Below are 20798 nucleotides of genomic sequence, written 5' to 3' on the forward strand. Positions count from 1 at the left end.
TATTCCTTAACTTAGTGCCCACCTGGCCTTCTCTACACCTGTGACCTAAGCTACAGGCAGCAACGCCTGGCGTCTTGAAAGTCCGCATCCCCACAAGCTTGATAAGTGAGCATTAGGTCTTTAAGCAAACCTTGTCTGAGGAGCAGCGAGACCCCGTGTGGGAATACAGCAGTCATCCAGCTCAGTATCTGAAGCAGCTCTTCCCTTACTGCACCTCAGGCATCACTCCACCGCCCCAGGCTATGCGCCTCTCTGCCTGCTGTGGGAGTTGACTCCAAGCAAGGCTATGCCTGCATATCTCCCCAGGCCCTGCCCCTGGCGCCCCTGGTACCCCTGGCACCCCTGCAAACACTATCCTGCTGTTCTGAAGGACTTTGCTCTCAAAGCAGAGCGTAAGGCATACACAGATCACATTTTGTGTCTCACAGATTGTGGCAACTGAGGCTGAAACAGTTTTATTTGTATATAGTTTCTCCTAGGTAGATTCCAAGTATAATACCCCAGGAATGTGTACTTCCAAACGAAGAAAGAGCAGGGGGCCCTAGGAGCACTTCCTGGATTAGGGCAGGACCCCTGGGGGTTATCCTGTCAACTGCTGAGCATGTTTGCTTGTCTGTGTTCTTACAACCGTTATTTGCCGTGTGCTGGCATGCTGCCCCTGAAGCCGCCAGTTCCCCACTCAGCACTGCTCTGGGGTTCCCTCAGGGGCTTGTGTCCTACTCTTGGGAACCACCGTTGGACATCCTGGTTACTGTGTGTGATGGTTTCTGTACTAGCTTCAGGCAACATGGCCAGAGAAGCCCATGAGACACCATTTTTGCAGGCTAAGGGACATGCAATGCATTGCAAACCATCACACACACAGCTGTTCAGGTCTCGGAACAGATTGTCCTGAAGCACTGAGGTGTCATTGTGACAGGATGTGAGTAGATGGGAAATGAAGGCTACCTTCCCTAGAGTTCCTGGCTTGTGATGCATTAACTCATCACAGAGAGCCAGAAAGAATCATCCTCTATGGTCCTTCAGGAGGGCGTGGCCTTCATCCCCACCTCCTCAGAAGCAGAGTGAAGTCTGTAGTCTGATTGGAACCTGCTACCCAGGCCCAGCTCTCCAGAGGCTTGAGTTGGACTCAAACCTGGAGCTACCTTTTGCTTAGGTGTTTGCAGCTGGTAGAGGCAGTTATTGCTAGGAGTCAAGGGCCTGGGGGAGGGAGGCATGGTCCCAGTTGGGTTTTGGCTCAGGAAATTTAGGAGGGAGCTACCAGAAGGCAGCAAACACAAGGGCCTGGGCTTTGACTTTGGCCAGTGGCATTCACTTCGGGGGCGGCTGTCCCACCTTGACCACAACTTCTCATTTTGGGCTAGCCTAGACAAGCCGCAAACACCTGAGATTCTCTCTCCCAGCCTCTGACTTTGATGATGATAAAGCCCATGTCTGCTTACAGATGCTAAAAACATTTAGAGAACCTGGTGTGGTGGTGTATGCTGGTAGTATCAGCACTGAGGAGGATGAGGCAGGAGGATCATCGTTAGTTAGAGGCCAGTCTGAGCTACAAGGAGAGTTCTAGGCCATTCTGGGTCACAGAGTGAGACATCTACCTCCCGATATACACCCAGCAGCCAGCTAGGAAGAGGCAGCCTGCCCAGGTGAGTGGCCCTGCAGAGCGGAGGATCCAGTCTGGAGGCCTCTGGATCGGGAACAGCCTTGGCCACAGCGCACCATCTCCAAGCAGTGCAGGAAGCCAGCTATACACCCAGCAGCCAGTTAGGAAGAGACATCTGCCTCCCAATTTCTCCCTGCCACCCCAAAAATTAAGAACTATGAATGTGCCAGCTACAGGATTTGGTATATTTTTACATTTTTTTCCAAATAGGGTTTTCCCTCTGTATAGCCCTGGCTGTCCTGGAACTCACTTTGTAAACCAGGCTGGCCTCGAACTCAGAGATCTGCATGCCTCTGCATCTGGAGTGGGATCAAAGGTGTGCGCCACCACTGCCAGACTTATTTTCTACTTTTTGTACAGGGGCGGTAGAGGTTCTTTTGTTGTGACAGGCTCTCAGTAATTAGCCTAGGCTAACTTTGAACTCTCTTCTTAGTCTTGACTAGTCTCACACTTGAGTAATCTCTTACTTTAGCATCCTGTGTGCTGAGGACTATGCATTTGCACCAAGGCCGTGCTTTAAGAATCCTTCTGGAAAGGAAACTCCTTTTCTTCCATAAACACCCAGTCACATTCAGTGCTCTTCCAGAAAATTATGGGAAAACCAAAAATCAAAGCAATTGGCTCTTCTCTTTCCGGACCAAGCCATATGAATTCCATACCTTCTGATGCAGGCTTCTATCACTGGAGGGAGGGGTTGGTACACACTCACCTCACTAATCAGCCAAAGAACTGGGAGAGACTGTCAATATCAAATTCAGTCTCCAGCAATTCATGGTGCAGGAAACCAAGGACATTGGATAACTGGTTAAAGTTGGAGCTCTCCCCCACATCCTGCCTGCCAGGTGCTCCCCTTCTCTTGGCACAATTCTCTCTTATACCAGTAAAGTCCAGAAAATTCAGAGGGGGAGGGTCTTTCACCATCCCATGGATTTCTACCACTCATAGCCACCTGATACCATAAAGACCACCCAAGGCTCCCAAGCCCTCCTTCTCTGGTAGAACACCTCTCTAGATGTCAGCTGCATCTTTGGCATCTAAGACCTATGAGACCAAATGTGTACCACCAACATAGCCTCTGCCTTCTGCCGAGAGGCCTACTTCAATTAGGGCTATAATATCTGCCCGTTACACTCAACAGGTTCTCTTTTAGCTAGCATGGTGGAAGTCGATGCTTCTTCCAGACAACCAGATTTAGTTCCAGCTATGAGACTCCACTGGTTCCTCACATCACACAGGATCCTTCTGCCCACAACTTAGACTGGAGCTGCCCAGTGACTACAGAACAGTATTACCTTACACTCCTCATCCAACAGGTCCAGGATACCCAGCTTGGCTTCTATGAGGTCTATACACGGCTGGTTATCATAAAAGTCGATCAAGGTCCACGGGATCTGCTCCTTCATGTATTCCTCTTGCTCCAGCTTGAAAACATGCTAAGACAAGAAGCCAAGGCCACGGTGAGTGCGCTATGGACACGCCTGGAGAGTTATTTTCCCTAAGCTCTTGTTGAATTCGGAGTCTTGGAGGATGGCAGCTAAGTACCACAGAAGGTCTGGACACTAGCTCATGGTCATGAGTGGAAACAGCAAAGCTCACCTAGGTCATTTCCCACTCCTGTCCAATCCCTGTCTTGGGATAGTAGAATCCTACATGGGTTGCTGGACTCTAGACAACTCAAGGAGTTGTACAGCTGCCCTTCAGTTCCCCAGATGCCCCGAAAGCTCAGGCTCAGAGAGAAGTGGGTCAAAACTTAAGGGACATTTATTTGCTCCTTGGGAGCATAACCAAGAAGCAAAGGAAAGGGAAGGGTGGAGAAGAATCACACCAATCCCAGAAGAGAAGTGGCCTGGGCGCCGCTCCAGGGGCACAGTGTGGCCCCGACCCCAGCGACCCAGGTCAGACATTGAGCCTACCGAATTGAACTGTTGCTGGAGCTTCTCATTGGCATAGTTGATACAAAACTGCTCGAAGCTATTCACCTCGAAGGTCTCAAACCTGCAGAAGGAAAGAGGTAAAGCCACAGGTAAGATACCCCCCTGGATAGAACAAGGCTGCGTCCCTCCTTGTGCAAGCACTGAGTTGCCAGGTTCTGCCCTGTGAACTGACTTCTGTTGCAAATATCGGTGCTGGGGAAATTAGAAACAGGCATTAAGTGCCTTCTTTTCAGCTGATAAAGAACCAAGAATAGGAAGGTACAGGGAAGACAGACAACTTGTGGTCAGGCATGATTCTGTGTACATTGGTAGGCTTTTTTTTTTCTTGGTGATTTTTAAAGAAAATCAAATTTATATTTTGCCTCAGGTTTTTATGGGTTAGCTTTCCAATCTAAAGACATCACCATGCTTCTCTTCAGAGGTACCAGTTTTAGGTCTTTATGGGTCTGTGGGCTGAGACCTGGGAATTGCAGGGGTTCCTGGATTGGGGACAGACAGAGGACAGACAGGTCTGTTGCTGCTTTTCAATCCTAGGGCATATTTATCCAATTTTCAGAAACTCAGGAGCTGACACATAGATGTGTCAACTCACTAATCCCCGGTGAAGGACATTTGGTTCTTTATCGTATGCTACTATCAGTATTGTGACAATTTTATATACCTCTTTAACTTCATCATTCTTTCCTGAGGATGTTATCCTAGGAGAATTACCATGTGAAAAAGCCCCTTCTTTTGGGTGTTGTATGTGATGTGCTTGTATGTGCATGTATGTGATGTGCATGTATGTGCAAGTGTTTACCAACATGCATCTGTGCATCTATGGAAGAGGCCAGAGGAGGCATTTACCTATGCCCTGCTTTTTAGGAGTGCTGGGGATTTGAACTCAGGTCCTGCTGCTTGCACAGTAAACTGCTTGCACAGTGGTTCTTATGCACAGAACCATCCCTCCAGTGTCCAGAGCACTGTTTGATGGAAGGCAGAAGCAGGCACACTACCGGAAAGGTACAAGTAGTTTGCCATTTCTCTGCCAGTGTCCTGCCACGAAGGAGTATGTATCACTCAAACACCAGTCAATAGTGTTATTTTATGATATAATTTCTACTGGGTTGAGCTCATCTATACCTGTATGCTTCAATATTTTGATGCGTTTTTTATAAATGTCATATACAATGTATCACAAAGATTCAGATAAACAACACTTTTCAGAAAGAGATTTTTTTTTTTAAATACATAAGACTTCCGGTCAGTCTACTTCCCCACACCTCACTAGGAATATTACCATAGTCTGTGGTTAAAAAAATGTTTGGTATGATTTAAAGTCCACTCCACAAGATGGAACTTGTGCCTTGTACCATTAACTGGGTTGCACACTAGTGGATGTCTAGGTCATAAGCCCCAGGAGAAAACCCAAGACTACTGACTCTGCTAAACAGACATAGTAATAAATTGTCTCCTCAAGGTGTTGTCTTTCATGGGTTAGTAAGTCTCTCAGGCCTCACTAGAGAAGGTTCTTTTTCCAACAATAGTGGCCTACATCTGACCAACATGGAGAAAACATGTTGGGAAAGCCCAAGGGTTGAGAACCACACTGTACAGGCTCATACAAGTTCAAGCTAACACAAGGGGGAGGGGCAGACAAAGTCCCACCCTTAGACAAGAAGTTGTTGGCAACTGGTTGCTGTTAGAAGACAGAAGGCCAGCTTTCTTTAGGGATGGAGCCCTGAGAGGCTGCCATGCTCCAATGTAAAACCCTAGACCCATGTATATATATGGGCAGAGCCAGTGAGGTTGGGAAGGAAAAGAGGTGGGGGAGTTGGAGGAACTGGAGGGAAACAAAGGGGGTTGAGATGGATATGAGCTAGATGCATTATGTTCATGCATGAAATTCTCAAATCTTTTTTTTTAAATTTCTGGTTACTTGATGTAAAAATGTTTTTGAATTGCTTTGATAATCAACAGAGTTCAGCATTTCTCTTCTGAATCATTTATACTTGGTGAACTGTCTAGGAAGCTCTGTAACTTTGTTAGGTTTTAGTCCTCCAAATGGACTTATATGACGTGTTCATTCTTCAGAAGGCCAGTTCTTCACTGTTCAACACATGCGTCCACAATGTGGCTGGAGGGTATGCTCAGGAAGGGGAGGAGGGTGGGGAAGGGGCTTGGTGCAGTGCAGAGGAGGGGAGGGAAGGATCTTGGTGCAGCACAGAGGAGGGGAGGGAAGGGGCTTGGTGCAGCACAGAGGAGGGGAGGGAAGGGGCTTGGTGCAGCACAGAGGAGGGGAGGGAAGGGGCTTGGTGCAGTGCAGAGGAGGGGAGGGAAGGGGCTTGGTGCAGCACAGAGGAGGGGAGGGAAGGGGGCTTGGTGCAGTGCAGAGGAGGGGAGGGAAAGGGGCTTGGTGCAGTGCAGAGGAGGGGAGGGAAAGGGGCTTGGTGCAGCACAGAGGAGGGGCAGGGAAGCTACTGAGGGGAGGGGAGGAGAAGGGAGGGAAGGAAAAAGTAGGGGGGGAGAAGGGAGGGGAGGAGGAGAAAGGAGGAAGGAGAGGAGAAAGGAGGAGGAGAGAGGGAAGAAGGGAGGAGGGAGGGGAGAAGAGAGAAGGGAAGGAGAGAAGGGGAGAAGGGAGGGGAAGAGAAAGGAGGGAGAATGGAGGAGGGGAAGGGGAGGAGGAGGGGGAGGGAGGAGGGGAGGAAAAGAAGGAAAAGAGGGAGGGGAGGAGAGGAGGATTGATGCAGAAGAAAGAAGAGGCCCTGTCTACAGGGCGCGTGAACTCTACTATCTAAGGCTTGGATATTCCCAGGGTCAGTGGGGGATTCTGGAGGACTCAAATGAAGAAATGACTCAGACGTGACCCCCAGACAGACGGAAAACAAGGCCAAGTAACAGAGGAAAACAGGTAAGACATCATTAGGGCCTGATGTATGTCGGTAGCACATTACAGAAATATTCTCAAACTCTAAGGAAGGCAGGGATGAGAGGACTGTAAGGATGACATGATGCTCAGGGAACAGTTGAAGGGAACACTGCAGGGGTGGTACGGAAAGCATGAATATGAGGTGGGCATGATGATACATATATGTATACATATGTGTATATACATACATATGTGCATATATACATACCTACATACCTAGGATGTATATGTATATACATATATGTATATACATACATGTGTATATATACAAACATGTATACATACATATGTATATATACACATACATATGTGTGTATATGTATATATACATATGTGTGTGTGTATAGATATATGAATGAGACAATTTTACAAAATTAGAAAAACAAGACTCAAACAACCGGATAGAAGTAGAGTCGATCACCATGCAGGTAGCACTGTAAGCTCTAGCAGCTTTGCCTCAGATGACTGGGGCCCATTTGTACTCAGAGCGGCACTGGGCCTGGTGCTAAGGTGGAGTCAGAAGGGAGGTGGAAACTTCACATATCCAGCTCAAAGACTACAGTGGCCCTCCTTATCAGCACCGTCCTCTTTAGGGTTTCTATGGCTGCGATGAAACCCCAAGACCAAGAAGCAAGTTGGGGATGACAGGGTTTATTCAGCTTACACTTCCACATCACTGTTCATCACCAAAGGAGGTCAGGACAGGAACTCACACATGGCAGGAACCTGGGGGCAGGAGCTGATGCAGAGGCAGTGGAGGGTGCGGCTTACTGGCTTACTCAGCCTGCTTTCTTACAGAACCCAGGACACTAGCTCAGTGGTGTCCCTGCCCACAATGGGTTGGGCTCTCCCAAGTCAATCTCTCATTAACAAAAAGCCCCCCAGGCTTGCCTACATCCCAACGTATGGAGAGGTTTTCTTAAGTGAGGCTCTCTCCTGTCAGGTGACTTTTGCTTATGTCAGGTTGACCTAAAACTATCAAGCGCAAGCACCTACTGAAGACTGAGGTCAAGGACTCTGTGGGTTTTCCTTAATGCTTATAACAACCAGGAGTGAGGGTCTCTCATTAATTCACTCTACAGTGGAGGAAGCTCAGATATCAGGAAATGAACTACCCAAAGCCAGAGAGTCAAAAGACCAGAGTATTTGAATACAGAGAATCTTCTAGTCAAAACCTTAATTCTGAGGGAGGCAAAAGTTTGATTTAGAAGGAAGAGATTGCTTGGAAAGGCTGTGAAGCGAGAGTGTTTGAAAGGAGGAGTATCTGAGGAGTGTGGAGCTACCAATAGGGAGAAGCTGGAGGTAGGTACCAGCTTCATCTGACCTTATCTATCACTGCAAGCAGACCCACCCTCCCATCCCCCACCCTCCCACTTCTAAATATGTACAACTGAAGTTTCTGTCATTGCAAGCCCTTCCCTAAACACTACTTTCAGGAAGGGATGGCAGTCCTGTCCCTGGTGAGGGATAGAGACACAGAGATGGCGAGATAGCTTTCTGTGTGGAGGATTACCAAAAGCGGATCCAGCAGACCCCTAACAGGCCCAGAGCAGTGCTCAGGAAGCCTCAGGGTCTCCCCCACAACCCCCACCAAGGCCCAAGATGTACAAAAGTGGGAAATGACCTTCAGATCAAAGGAACCAATTGCTTGGAGACAGCCATGTTAAAGTACAGCCTTTGGCCATGCCCACGTGAGAAAAAAATGACTCTGAGTTCATAAAACAAGATCAAAGATTCAAATGCTAAGATGAATCACAGCCCCAGTAGAACACAGAGCAGGCAACAGCTATTACCCCATAAAGTAGCCTCCCAGTCCAGATAGCGCTTCTGTAGACCCAGTTACACTACTTAGAACCTCAATCCACCCCCACTTCCAGTCACAGTGATAGCTGATGACAGGCCAAGCCTAGAGGAAATTTAATTAATGTAACCTACACAGAAGATTAAAGAGTCAGCCCAGCAATTTGCCAGACAATGGGCACGGGAGGGGTGGGGTGGGGTGTGCAGGCAGAGCCAGCGCTGGCTGAGCTCTACAGACTGAAGATTTAAATGTCCCCCACTTGTCATTTTTTAAAGGTTTACATTGGTAGCACTCCACAGAGAACATTCTCATTAATTTCAGATGGCAGAAATTAGCTCCTAATTTCCCTGTTTCTGAGATATTATCTGGTAACAATTCCTCGTCCATCTAGCATAATTGCTGTAATGCCGGATGAGCAGCTCGGCTGACTGGGAAGATGAGTGAGACGCCTGACCTCAGAAACACGCAGCCAAGGAGAGAGGACAATGCCTCCTCTGCAACCAAATTATATCTGTAGTAATTCCGTCCATCAACAGAAATGACTCTTAAAAATAAACACTCTTAATCCGTAGCATTAAAATGCTGCCGCAAGGAAATATATGCAAGTCTATACAAGAGAGAACAGATCTGTCCTGAGAAGGGAGGAAGGTGTACACAGTACACACACACACACACACACACACACACACACACAAGCACGCACGCACACACACCAAGGCATCTGTCCCCCTGGTTGTGCAATGACCACCTACTGTTTCCTGTTACTATCTGACTTGAGTATGTCTCCTTTAATTTCCTTATTGGACCCAATTTCAGGGAGAAAGGAGAGCCACAAGTGTCTCTAAGACAGCAAAAGCCCCTGCAGATGAAACAGTGGTGACTGGGACATGCCTTGGCTCTGAGTTAATTATTTACCTCCATGAACTTCCTGCCCACAGCCTGGAGACCCAGCAGAGTGGAGATCTAAACCAGTATCTTCTTCCAGGTCCCCTCCCCTCCGAAGCTGTGAACTCTCAAGGGCACCCCAGCGTCTGCTAGAGATGCTGACATACTCATTTGTCTACCAATCACTGCCAGTCTGCTTGCTGGACTTTCAAACAGCAGGGCTTCCAAATGCTCCTGTCCACAAGCTTGCCTTTAGAGAGAACCCAGTTCAAGGCACTGCTGGAAGGACAGCAGTCTGCCAGTGCCTGGATTCCCAGGTCCTTTTAGCGCCTTATTTCCATGGGGATAAGAAAATGCCCACTCTCAGGGCAGTGGTGGCACACGCCTTTAATACCAGCACTTGGGAGGCGGAAGTAGGTGGATTTTTGAGTTCAAGGCCAGCCTGGTCTACAGAGTGAGTTCCAGGACAGCCGGGGCTACACAGAGAAATCCTGTCTTGAAAAAAACAAACAAACAAACAAACAAGAAAATGCCCAGTCTCAAGAACTATGCCTCTCCAAATCCACCAGCCAGACTTATACCAACTGCAAATGAAGAGCAAACCATGACCCCTCTGCACCGAAAGACTGACGGAAAGCTGTCCAAAGGCTATGGTGGGACAGGAGACCCTCTCAAGGGAGTGTTAACGTCATCTGCTCTGGCTTTTAGAGGTGATGCCACAGTGTTAAGGGGGCTGGGAATAGACAGAAGAAAAAAGTGGGGCCTCATCTAGGCATTTAATTATGAGGGGGAGTATTCCAAAGGACTACCAGGTGGGCCCAACCCACGGCTCACATGTGGCCAAGGATAGGTGTGAATACACTCGTTAATGCAAAATCGTAAACTTTCTCAAAACACTGTGTGTTTTGTGACCTTTTGTATATATGTTCTAGTGTTTGGGAACATGTGTATGGGAGTGAACATAAACACATGTTCATGCTTGTGGAGCCAGAGGTCAGTGCAGTGGTCTTCTTAAATCCCTTTTCTACCTTATTTTAGAGACAGTTTCTCTCTATCTCTTTAAACATGAAGCTCAATGATTCTGCTAGTCTGATGGCCAACGAGCCCCAGGGCCCTCACACCTCTGTCTCCTCAGCATGCCCATCTGTTTTTTAAAGATTAACATGAATTCAAGAATCCCAAATTAGGTTCTCAAGCACGGATGTCATGCACTTTACCAACAGGGCCATCTTTCCATAATTTTCTTTGATAACTTGACTGCACAGTTCTTGGGCATGAACTTTGTAGATAAGAGCATTGTTTTAAAATGTCAAAAAGGTGGACACTCCTGCGTGAGTCTAGAAGACTGAACTTAGCATTGGAGTACCCCAAGATGTAAAGCGCTCTTCAGATGCTAGGGCAATGTAAGAGCAACGGGATGGAACTGTGTGACCTGTGAGATCTAACTCTAACTAGATATGCTTGCTTTAAAGCTGACAATGTCCTGTGACCTTCTGGGCCACCAGGAACTGGGTTTCTGTCCACAGGTCAAAGGGTAAATCAGTCACAGTTTGTTTCCCTTAATTCTCTGCAACGCCTGTTTACAAAGGCCAGGGTAGGCTGGGCAGTGTTCTCCGAGAGGCTGTACTAGGGCTGTACAATCCTCTGCAGCAGAGAGTGGAACCAAAGCAAAACAAACCAAGGACACAAAGAAGATTTTCTTTCATCAGAAAAATGAGGGCGATAGATTCTCCATTACAGGACAGAGATTCTACAGAATAGAAATGGAATATTCAGCTCCACTCAGTGGTTAATGTTTAGGATATACATGAAATTCCTGAAACCCGACAACAAAAGCAGACATTAAAAGATCCTGGACTGTTCGGTGAAACCCAACGAACACTGAACTCTTGGTTCTGGTGTACATGTGACCAGGTGTTCCTGGCTCCCTCGCCTTGGATTCCCACCATGATAGATTCAGCTTCACCGAACTGTGAGCTAGGATAAACACTTTCTCTCTTGGTGGGTTTTGTCAGAGTATCTTATCATAGCGACAACAACAACAACAACAACAACAAAAAAAAAAAAAAAAAAAAAAAAGCACAAGATAGCAAATCCCATGCCCTTTCTCCCAGATTCAATCTGCCTGTTTCTCGCCCCAGCCTCTGCTGCAGTGTTCTCAGAGTGACAGGCTTGTCTGCTGTCTCCTGCACTGTCCTCTGCATAAATGCTAGAGTCAAATCCCGGTATCCTGAAAGCTGAGGTCAAAGATTAAAAACAACAACAAAGCAGCAGCAACAATAATAACAATAATGGGTATTTCTCCAAATTGAGCCATTTATTTCTTGATGCTTCAAGGAAGGAAGAGGAGTAAAAGATTAGCTCTGTAACTAACAAAGCCAATAGAGGTAAATGCTGGCTAATCAACACGAGAGGAAACTCCAGCCAAAAGCTGCCAGGCTGTCTTCTATCACTATCCAGCCCTGCCTGGTAGGAGCATCCCTCAGGGACTGTCACAGGTCCTTAGTTAGAACAGCTTGGCTTGGCATAATTGCCCTGGGTACTGCCTATCTTGCACTATTCTGGAGAGCAGACAAGGGAGCTAAAGAAAGAGAAGCCGTTCTTATCCCGAGGCCTGTTCATAGGCCTGCAGGGGGCCAGAGGGTAGCAGGGTGCCAGAGGCCTGCAGAGGGGCCAGAGGGTAGCAGGGTGCCATGGACTTTAGGGAGCTACCTGCTAGTCAGTGTATGTGGAATCCAGATGGGCTGCAGGTGCAGGCTCCTGGGGTGCAGGCTCCCGGGGTGCAGGCTCCCGGGGTACTTGCTTGTGTCCTAAGTAAGTGCTTATTTCAGGGTGGGACTCTGATCTGTGAAATATTCACATTTACAGATAAAAATGAAGCAGCTCATTCATAGTTCAGAACTCTTCTCAGTTCTAATTTATGCTGAGGTTTAAGGCTGTTTCAGGGCCACATGTGGAAGGAAGACCTGGAGACACCAGGTTATAACAACTTATTCTCTTAACCTTCGTATCTTATTCATTTTTAAGTTACTGTAATAAAATACTCCAATAAAAGCAACATAGAAAGAAAGGGGTTTGGGCTCATAGTTGGAGGTTACAGTCAATCATCTGAAGGAACCCACAGCATCCGGAGCCTGGGCAGGTAGACACTGTGCCTTGCAATCCAGAAGCACAGAGCAGCAATACATGCTTATCTCAACTCATTTTCTCTAGCCCAGGGAGTGACGCCGGCCACTGTCCACCTGAAACATGAAAACACTCAAGGGTGTGCGGTGTGTGTGTGTGTGTGTGTGTGTGTGTGTGGTGGGGGGGAAGGGTATAAGGCAGAACTAGCTATTGACAGTCTAGCAGCAAGCTCTCTAAAGAATGCAGGGTTCTCACAATGCAGCAGCAAAACCGAGCAGAGCAGGTGTCTGCTGACCCCGAGAGAGGCCTGCCCTGAGCAGCCCCGAGAGGATGCACCTCCCACTGCTGCTTGTTCTTCGTCAACCATATGGCTTCTATTCACATCTATTTTTTTTTGTATTTATTTAAGTTTATATATATGAGTATTTTGGCTGACTGCATAGCTGATATCCACGGAGGTCGGAGGTGGTATTGGATCCAGGGAAGACGCTGGCCCCGTCAAGCTGGAGTTACTGGTGTGTAAACGACGACACGTGGGTATGTAAGCAACCACACAGGTTCTGGGGACTGAGCCCAGGGGCTCTGCACAGCAGCACGTGCTCTCCACTACTGAAGCATCTCTCCAGTTCCTTGGTTTTTTTCTCCTATCCCGATTGTCCTCCTGTCCCCACGGCTGCATGTCTGCCTCTCCTTCTTACTTCCCATGTTCTAGCCTCTTCTGTCCAGTTCTTATCCCCTTCAGCAGAAAACTTTTCCTGGCTGCATAATCATGCATGACCTCTGGTTTTAATCTTAGGCATCACCAAGTATCTAAACCAGGGATGGACCCTTCCACGCTTTCTAAGACTTCTTGTATTATTTACTTTGTGTACAAGACTTATCTCTTTGGCGTGCTCCTGAGGTCTTTAGCTCTTTTCTTTTCTTCTTCTTTTCTTTTCTTTCTTTCTTTTTTCTTTTCTTTTCTTTTTTTTTTTTTTTTTTTTTTTTTTTTTGGTTTTTTGGATTTGGTTTTTTTCGAGACAGGGTTTCTCTGTGTAGCCCTGGCTGTCCTGGAACTCACTCTGTAGACCAGGCTGGCCTCGAACTCAGAAATCTGCCTGCCTCTGCCCCCCAAGTACTGGAATTACAGGCATGCGCCACCACCGCCCGGCTTTTAGCTCCTTTCTTATGCCCCATGAAATAGATATAACATGAGAGCCACTGCAGAGCCAAGGCGGCAGAGGGAAGTGACAGAGCCTGTCTGCATGGGAAGGGGCCGCTTTGAAGGGGAGTCTCCTTTATGTTACCCTCAGGAGGTCCCAGCAGTTGCAGCCCACCAAGCTGAGCCCTGTTCTTGCAGTGCTGCCATCTATGGAGTTTGGTTGCTATTTTAAGGCAAGCAGTACTTCTAAGAGCATGGAATCTATTCTTAGCATACCACAGTAGAGAGAAGAGAAGAGCAAGAGGGATACAGAGCCCGGTCCACACAACTTCACATGAGCCCAGACAGGTCTGAGGTAATAATGTCTACGAGGCTGGCTCACAGCCTCCCTTGAAGCCATAGGAGTAGCCAGAGAGCGGCTGTGACCTGCAGTCACTCAGCTCTCGCTGGCAGCCTGGCTAGCGAAAGCCAGTCTCCTGCGGTTTTGCCATGAGTTCATCTCTCCAAGTTATGTGGCCTCACCCTCAAGAGATCAGTCATAAATAAAAGCCCATCAGTTCCCTCTAGATTCCAAAAGGAAGAGAACCCACCCAAATGGTAACATACGGCATTAGTCTGTGCAGAACTGGGAAAAACTGATATTAATGTAATCACCTCACTCCAGGACCATGAGATCAAGAGGTTGATTGAAAAAGTACCTAGAAGATACAAAAAGTGATGGAGGCTTCCAGAATGAGGATGGACAACCCATTTTCTTCTCAGGGTCTACTTCCTAGTAGTAAAAACAGATGCCTAATCTGACCCTGGTGGTATACAGTTGTAATCTCTATAACTGGAAAGCTGAGGCTGGAGGATTTTAAGTTTGAAGCTAGTCTAGGCCACATAGTAAGACTGTCTCCTAAGAAAAATGATGTTATAGGGGTTTGTGATTGGGACAGGGATATCAGTGTTTTCACAGGGCACATCATCCCTTGGGAACTGTCCCTTGTACTGTAGAACCCTTGGCATGCCTGGTTTGGGGTTTGGAGTCAACAGCCCCAAATGCCCCTCCACCTCATTAATTCTCCTGGCTGGAACCACTGGGAATCCATTGCGTCTGTCTCTGGATCCCGAATGCCAACAGGAACGTACTTGCGACTGTCAGGTAGAGGGAACGCTAGGGGTGCAGGCCTACCCGTAGATATCCAGGACCCCAATGAAGGAGTGCTGCTTAAGGGAGGTTTGCAGGGCCTTGTTGATGTGCTCCACAATCCAGGAGAACAGCTGGGCATAGATGTGCTTGGCCAGCGCGTCACGTGCATTGACCACTTGCTGCAGGGACATGGTCTTCACGTAGGTCTCCGAGGCGGTGACCAGCTTTCGATGACACAGCCAGTGCTCCATCTGGCTGTGCTCTATTCCTAGCAGGCGGCAGAAGTTGCTCAAGTGTTCGTCCTGGGGCTGAGGAAAGGAAGACAGGGTCAGGAGGGGAATGGGAGATAGGCTCCTGTGAACACTTTCCAGCCCACAAGAGGCCAAGTACCCCTGTGGAACCCCATCTCCACCCTACCAGTTTACCTCCATATCCCATATGAGGTCAGTGTAGAGCCTGAGTGGTACTGCTTAAATGTGAGGTACCCTCACACCTGCCAACGACCACATGACCCACATTATGAAGGCTTAACAAGGTAAACCACTGTGCACAGTGCTCATGCCCTTCCTGACCTGCCAGGTAACTTGTAGGAGGAGACAGTATGGGGGAAGGGAACAGCCTGTGAACTGACAGCTTAGGAATGCAGAAGTCAGAGTCAGGAACCAGAAAGTATCAGGTGCAAGATAGGCACACAGTGGGCATCTGCAGAGGGCACAGGCACCAACCACTCAGGGAACTCAGCAAACTGCTCTCAGCCTCCCATTCAAAGCCCTTCACATAAAAGCTCTAGGTCTGTCTGGCACTCAGCCACCTCCTGGCCCCAGGCTTTAGCCCCCCTTCTGTAACCAGGACCGGATTGGTGACTGTCTTATAGGTAGGCGGGACATGGGAAGCATCCTGGTGTTTTACACTCTAGTTCTCTAAACTGTATGTGACTTCAGTGGGTGTGTTCAGATGTGCTGGTAAGAAACAAGCCCTAACCTAGTAGACAGCGTCTCTCAGCAATGATAACATGCAAACAGGCTCCACAATCTACTTACCTGCTGGCTGGCTTTCCAGCTACCACAGAGGCATCCTGTGGGTCCTGACTCCTGCTTACCAGTCATACCACTAGAAAACCAAAAGCCCCCACAGGGATATACCTCTACTTCATTAAACTATCTAAGTCTCTTGGAAAATCCCTGCTGCACATTCAAGAAACCCCACAGAAAACTTCTCATCCCTGTGGTGATTCACACCCTCATCTTGTACTTGGCAAAGTGGCTAAGCCAGCTTATTAACTCTGAGGCTACAAGAGAATCTGTTAGATTCAGAACATGATTTCCTAATGGCTCTAGATTGCTTATGGGTCTCAGTTTCTGATGAGGCCGCCTGTGGCATTGAAATGAGGGCTTACTTAATAAAAAATTAACATAGGCAATGTCATAACTTCCCCTTCACATCATAGCCACAGGCCATTTGCCCCTCTCAATATGTAGCCATCTAGCCAAAGCAAAGATATATAAAACAGGATGTTAGAAAAGAATGCCCCTCCTCCAACTCCCGAGAACAGTGTGCTCCCCAAACATGGCTAGGATACAGCCTGGAGAGAGTGTTAACCCGTGTTAAAGCAGGTTCAACACAGCTGAGCTCATGAACACCGAAAGAAAGGAGGGTTAAAGAACATTCCCAGACTCATCTGGACCAACAACCCTCTTCTCTGGGGTCAGGCTCCTGCTTGGCAGCTGTCAGCCGTTCTGGTCTGTCCTGCGTTGCTCAGATGAGGAAAGCGGGTCTGTGGAAAGTTCCCAGAGCCACCCCCCCCCCCCAGCAGGCTGCTTGAGTAGGTTGGCCTTGGTAAGTAGAGCTCCATCCTTCCCACTCACTGAGCAGATACGGTGTCATGGCTACTTCCGGCCACAGGTTCCATCTGCAGACACCCTACCCGTGCCTGCTCCAACCTGATGTTGTCATTCAGGGTGGAATTTGGAGCCTGCTTGGCGGGCAACAAGTTCATAGGTGGCGAGTGTCCAATTTGTTCATCTGACCTATTTTTAGGGATTTCTTAATTGTCAGGCACACACTACAGATGGATCCCCTGACATTTGAGTAGTTTGCTTGCAGCAAACAACACAGGCCTGCTCTCACATGCCTCTTCCCCCCCACCTTTCCCCCTCTTCCCTTCCTGCTCCTCCCCCCTCCTCTCTCTCTTGCTAGAGTGTGGCAGAGACAGTACCACAGGAAGGGAGCTAACTCTTTAATAGCCACCAGGGAACGGGTTTCTAGACACCACAGTGGGACTTCTTCTGACTGTTGATTAAAGGTACTAACAGAAACTGATTGAACGTCATGCAATTACATTAAAGCATAATTAGATGATGATAAATCCATTAAAACAGTCAGCATTATAGACAGCAGCTTAGTTTTATGGGCCTGCATTGCCAAATTCAAGGGGGAAAAATGGCCTCTGGTGTCCAACTAATTGGACAGTGTTTCATCTCTGAGGTAACCCTGGCAATCATGGAATACATTCCCATGCCTTAATTAAAAGTAACAACCCCAGAGCAGAAGGCACACGGCTTGTCAGTAGACAGCAGACTGGCCTATGACCTGAGGAGCATACCGAGGATCCGCCCGAAAGGGGTTCTCAGCAGCAGACTTCACACTTGGGCTGAGCACCATGTTCAGGGCCACTGGGTCACTGGCAGGTGTGTGTGTGTGTGTGTGTGTGTGTGTGTGTGTGTGTGTCTCCCAGGTCTTTTGGTAAAAAATTTCAGTTGAGTATGTGAGAGGGAGTGGTATGGGAATAGAACCAGCCTGTGTCTGTCCTGACAGGAACATTAGTCATCCTGCGCTTCAAGAAAGAGGTTCCTCTCTCTGGGATTTATTTAGGTTTACTTGGGTTTTATTAGGTGTTGCTCTGTATAGGAAGAGAAATGGTCCCAACAACCAGAATAGTACTGGTTTAGAACTTATCGTCAGCTCCAAGTGAAGGCCTTCATGCAGGGTCCCTTTCTGCCTCCACTCACAGTATATAGAGGAGGAAATGGATGTATGGAGGTGAGGGACCATCTCTAAAGTTACATCCCCGAGGAATGACAGGGTCAGGATTTGAACCCTGGCAACCCTGATGCTGTCATCTCTTCCACAGCCTAGACCTTCATCCCACGCTAACCCTTTAACTCATCTCAGGTCATCTCAGCTCTCACCTGTATGCCCCATCTTTGTGCAGACCTCACAGTTACATAGTACCACAGTATTTCAAGCAGAACACATGTGGCCCTACAGTTTAGTGGTGGTGGTGGGAACAGGCACTGGTGACAATGACTCCCCCTGACCCCTGCTCCTCATCTGAATGCCCAGGAGTGAAGGACTATCAGTGATACTATACCTACAAGCCCAAGGCTGGATTTCCTAAAAATGTGGCTGGCCATGGTCCTCCAGCATAGCGCCGAGAGCTTGCTTCCTCACTGGTACCCGATGGGCTCCATCTCATCCACACTGGCTCCCATGTTTACTACCATCGAAGCCTAGACAGCCCCAATGAATCACCCAGATATCCATTCTAGAGTGCCTGCTGGCCTCTGCACACTGCAAGCGTGACTAAGAACACAGACTTACTGCCCTCTCAGTTTAGAAGAAGAGGGTAGAGGAGGAGGAAGGTGGAGAGAGGGAGGGAGAAAAGGAGGGAGTAAGGGAAGAGGGAAAGAGAGAGATAGAGAGAGGGAGAGGGAGAGAAAGAGAGAGGGAGGGAGGGAGGGAGGGGAGAGAGGGAGAGAAGATGAATAATCTCACAAGGAATGCAAAAATCATTGTGCTAAGACTTGGGAACAAGGGCGGCTTAGAGTGCTGTAAGAATCCGTGGCAAAGAGGCTTAGTGTGCCGAGGCTTAGTGTGATCTCTAACTATGCACACACCAAAACCAACCCAATAAAAGCCCCATGACTGAGAGTGTGACCCTGAGACCCCTGGCGAGAGGAGGGGTGGCACGGGCTAGAGATTAAAAATCTATAGGTCACCTCTCCTGCATGTCCCCAGCCTAAGCCAATACGTGTCCTCCCTATCTTCCCTGTCCCTTGCAGATCACAGCTTCTCTAAAGATACACAAGGCATTTGCTAGGAGGGGTGGGGTGCACAAGGGAGGCATAAACACGTCTTTCCCTGTGGCGAAAGGCCAACTCTTCGCCAGCCTCAGACACCCTCTCCTAGGGTCAGCGAGGGCTTGTATTCGCTGCTCGTCCTTGGAATTCCCCACTTGCCATCGAAGCATCGTGACTGCCATTTCTGCTCCACCTGTAGCTTCTGCTCACCCTACAGTACACGGCACCTTGAGGACGCCAGGTGTCAGAGGTTGCTCTGGGATACTCAGCGCATCTGAACCTTTCTCAGAGGTACAGGTGGGAACCTCAAGGCTCTCATGTGGGGCTGGGGGACAGGTTGGGGAGGAGCTCTGCTGAGCCTAAAGAGTTCCAGTCTTTCCCTCCGTAAAGGTAGGGGTGCTTTGAACTTCTGCTAGCTTTTGCCCTAGCAATGGCATTAAGTGGGCAGGGCAAGGGCTACAGCTTGTGGCTGGAATGGGCACGCCCACTTCTGAATTCTCTAGTGAGATCTGTGGACTCATGCTTAGCGCTTCCTTCGAGGCTAGTCACAGATAGGCAGAGAAGTGAAACCATGGTGGATTTACTTATTTCAGGCCAGAGTGGAGTTTCAGCCCTGGCCAAGGGCATTGAGGTTCAGAGAGGACACAGATAGATAGAAACTGCTGTCTATCCTAAACACGAGTTCCCTCCAGCATCCTCCATTCCACACAGCCACCTCCTGTCCACCACACGTCAACTGCGACACTAGGCTCAGGGGAAAGGACCTTTCTGAGCCTTTAAGGAACTGTCAGAGCTGGTAGAACCTTGACTGAGGGGCCTCACTTAATATTCTGCCTTCTATGGGAAAAGGTCAGTCGGCGCCGCCCGCCCCATCCTGGCTGCCCGGTTAGAACACAAGCCCTTTAGAAGCAGTCACCAGCTGTGGTGCCTAGCCCTCTGTTTGCTTGCTGCACACACTTCAGCCTGGAGCCCACGTGTGTGGTACTCAATAGATTGATGAGGTGTCGTAGAATTCTATGTACCTCAGAGTACTTGGAAAATAAACCCATCAGACAAATTTATCGACTGGCCACTAAATCCCTTGCCCCAGTGATGGAAACTTGAAGGCAGCCGATTTGAAATGAATTGGTTCTTAAAAAAAAAAAAAAATTATCAGCGAGAAAACAGAAGTCATTACTGCTTGAAATAAATAACCCAGAGGTGCCCTCTAAGCACAGAGGCGAATGCCCATGGTATCGGGCTGGAAGATCCGAGTTGACTGCACATTTTATCTCTGGTACCACTTACTGGGATGCTGCAGGAATCCCCGTCCCGCTCGGCCTGAATCTCCACACTTCCAAGGTGCAAGATAGAAGCAATTATCTTAAAGATGCTTATTTGGTGGTTCTCCCGCACTCCTGAAGGGAGAATAAAAACAAGCCTGAATTGACACTCAACATCTGTGCTATGATAGAGAGGACTTTTTACCTTTTTCAAGGATTTTAAAAATTGTTTGATTTTCCTTCCTGGGTTAGGGTTAATGATTCCTAAAACCAGCCAGGCCAAGCCATTACCACTCAAAGTAGCATCTCAGCGTCAAAGGGGCTCCTGGAAATTTCCTCGCTGATTGTCTGGGTCACACCAGATGGGGCACATTGTCATTTGAACTTCTCTAAGGGCATGGAGGGGCAGCAGCGGCGGCAGGATTGACTCATTTTGGACTTCATTTCAACCAGATACTTTATGGATGTTTTTATGAGTTTAATAAGGATGGCCATTTATCTGTAGTTGTTTTTTTCCAAACCTAATATCCGGCAAACATCTGTGGCACAAACACAGGGCCAACAGGGAAAAAGAAAGGAGAACCTGCCACCACACCCATGGGATTACTGTTGTAGGGACTGGCGGGCCAGCTGGCTTATGGCTGGTGCCAGCTGAGGGTAGCCGTCTTCTACATAGGCCCCAACACTGACGGAAACACACACAGCCTAGAAGCACTATGGCCGCACACTTGATTGTCAACTTCGGTATTTGTCTGCATTAGTTACCCAAGGCGTATCTCTTAAAATTTAGATTTAGTTTGAAGGCATTGGTGCTTCCTATATTTCAAAAGATCTCAAACTTATTAGAAAAGCTGACAGAACAGCATG

General features: G+C 48.2%; 1 protein-coding gene across 1 annotated transcript in view; it reads right to left on the bottom strand.

Annotated features, from left to right (window-relative positions):
• Nucleotides 1-20798, bottom strand: part of Myo5b (myosin VB) — a 313010-nt gene that overhangs the window by 98380 nt on the left and 193832 nt on the right. Inside the window, exons 9-12 of the mRNA XM_052155754.1 lie at nucleotides 19957-20066; nucleotides 14633-14898; nucleotides 3577-3658; nucleotides 2956-3096 (exon numbers count right to left, since the gene is read on the bottom strand). Of these exons, the coding sequence (XP_052011714.1) occupies nucleotides 2956-3096; nucleotides 3577-3658; nucleotides 14633-14898; nucleotides 19957-20066 (599 nt within the window). The remainder of the gene's footprint in view (nucleotides 1-2955; nucleotides 3097-3576; nucleotides 3659-14632; nucleotides 14899-19956; nucleotides 20067-20798) is intronic.

Source organism: Apodemus sylvaticus, chromosome 13 (assembly GCF_947179515.1).
Source record: "Apodemus sylvaticus chromosome 13, mApoSyl1.1, whole genome shotgun sequence".
Classification (NCBI taxonomy): Eukaryota; Metazoa; Chordata; class Mammalia; order Rodentia; family Muridae; genus Apodemus; species Apodemus sylvaticus.